At 37.9% G+C, this 1,190-nt stretch overlaps 1 protein-coding gene across 1 annotated transcript in view; it reads right to left on the reverse strand.

The window, feature by feature from the left end:
• Positions 1-643: 643 nt before the first annotated feature.
• LOC119593180 (malignant T-cell-amplified sequence 1 homolog) overlaps positions 644-1,190 on the reverse strand; it is a 10,854-nt gene continuing 10,307 nt past the window's right edge. The window contains exon 4 of the mRNA XM_037942159.1: positions 644-1,009. Coding sequence (XP_037798087.1) covers positions 726-1,009 — 284 coding nt within the window. The 3' untranslated portion in view covers positions 644-725. The remainder of the gene's footprint in view (positions 1,010-1,190) is intronic.

Consider the following 1,190-nt stretch of genomic DNA (forward strand, 5'->3'; position numbering starts at 1 on the left):
CAGAAAGGAGTGAATCAATAGCAGCATGAAGGAGTAGGATTGAAAAGGACACTTCATAATAAGGCTTTCTATTTTGAGATCAAAACATTTTTTCAGAAAGTGCAATTCACTGATCATTAATATATTATCAAATATTATTTCAGTTAATACAAAAAGAATATCAGAAAAACTCTACAACATTTGCTTTTTTCTTTCTGAAACCATAAAAAGTATGTAAAAAAGTTTTGCAGAAAGGTCCCACTCAAACTCATCATATAATTTCAACATAAAAAGCTTGAACCTAGAATAAGGGTTCATACACAATTCAAATACTGATATATGGCAACAGCTGATAAATTACACAAAAGTAAAGCAATTTAAAACTCCAGACATCCTTCTTGCTTAATTTGTTTAGTTTCTTACATTAACTGTTATATTAAAAAAGCAGACAAGAAAAACACACTCAAGGTGTCATGAATATAACTTCAACACATACATTGTCAAACAACTGCAAAAAACTTTTAATTCTGAATTTTCTGCTATACAGATACTGGGGTATCAAATTCCATAGGCCAATTTGTGCTGTAAAGAATTAACAGCAAGGTACTGGGGCCTTATTTAAATTCCAAAACTTCCCATTTATAAGAGGAATAAAACACATAAAAAAGTTTTCTTATTTTATCCATTACATGCTAATAGATTCACAATTTCTTAGCAATTTTTTAGTTACCTAAAACATATTCAGATTACTTAACAGGTTTCATATACCAAAGTCCATCATTGAGGTAATGGCAGTTCTCAATAGCTATGCCTTTATTTGTCTTGGCAATGTCTTCAGAAGACATTGCTGTGACACCAACACACAGGGCGTGCTGCTTCCCCTCTGCCATCACAGCTACTACACAGCTCTTGTCAACCTTGGACATCTTTGCTCCAGGTGATGTCAGACCTGGGCACATGATGTTGGCACCACTGAGGATAAACCGGATAGCACCTTTGTCCACTTGCATCCATGGAAGCATGAAAGGATCTGGAACGACATGAAAGCGTAAGTAATTGCAGTTCCTTCTCACTTGCACACCCATACTCAGACCCACTGACACACGCTCGCGTGCTCGCTCACACGCTCGCGTGCTCGCTCACACGCTCGCGTGCTCGCTCACACGCCCGCATGCTCTCTCACACGCTCGCACGCTCACGCACTTGCACCT

Source organism: Penaeus monodon, chromosome 31, assembly GCF_015228065.2.
Source record: "Penaeus monodon isolate SGIC_2016 chromosome 31, NSTDA_Pmon_1, whole genome shotgun sequence".
NCBI lineage: Eukaryota > Metazoa > Arthropoda > Malacostraca > Decapoda > Penaeidae > Penaeus > Penaeus monodon.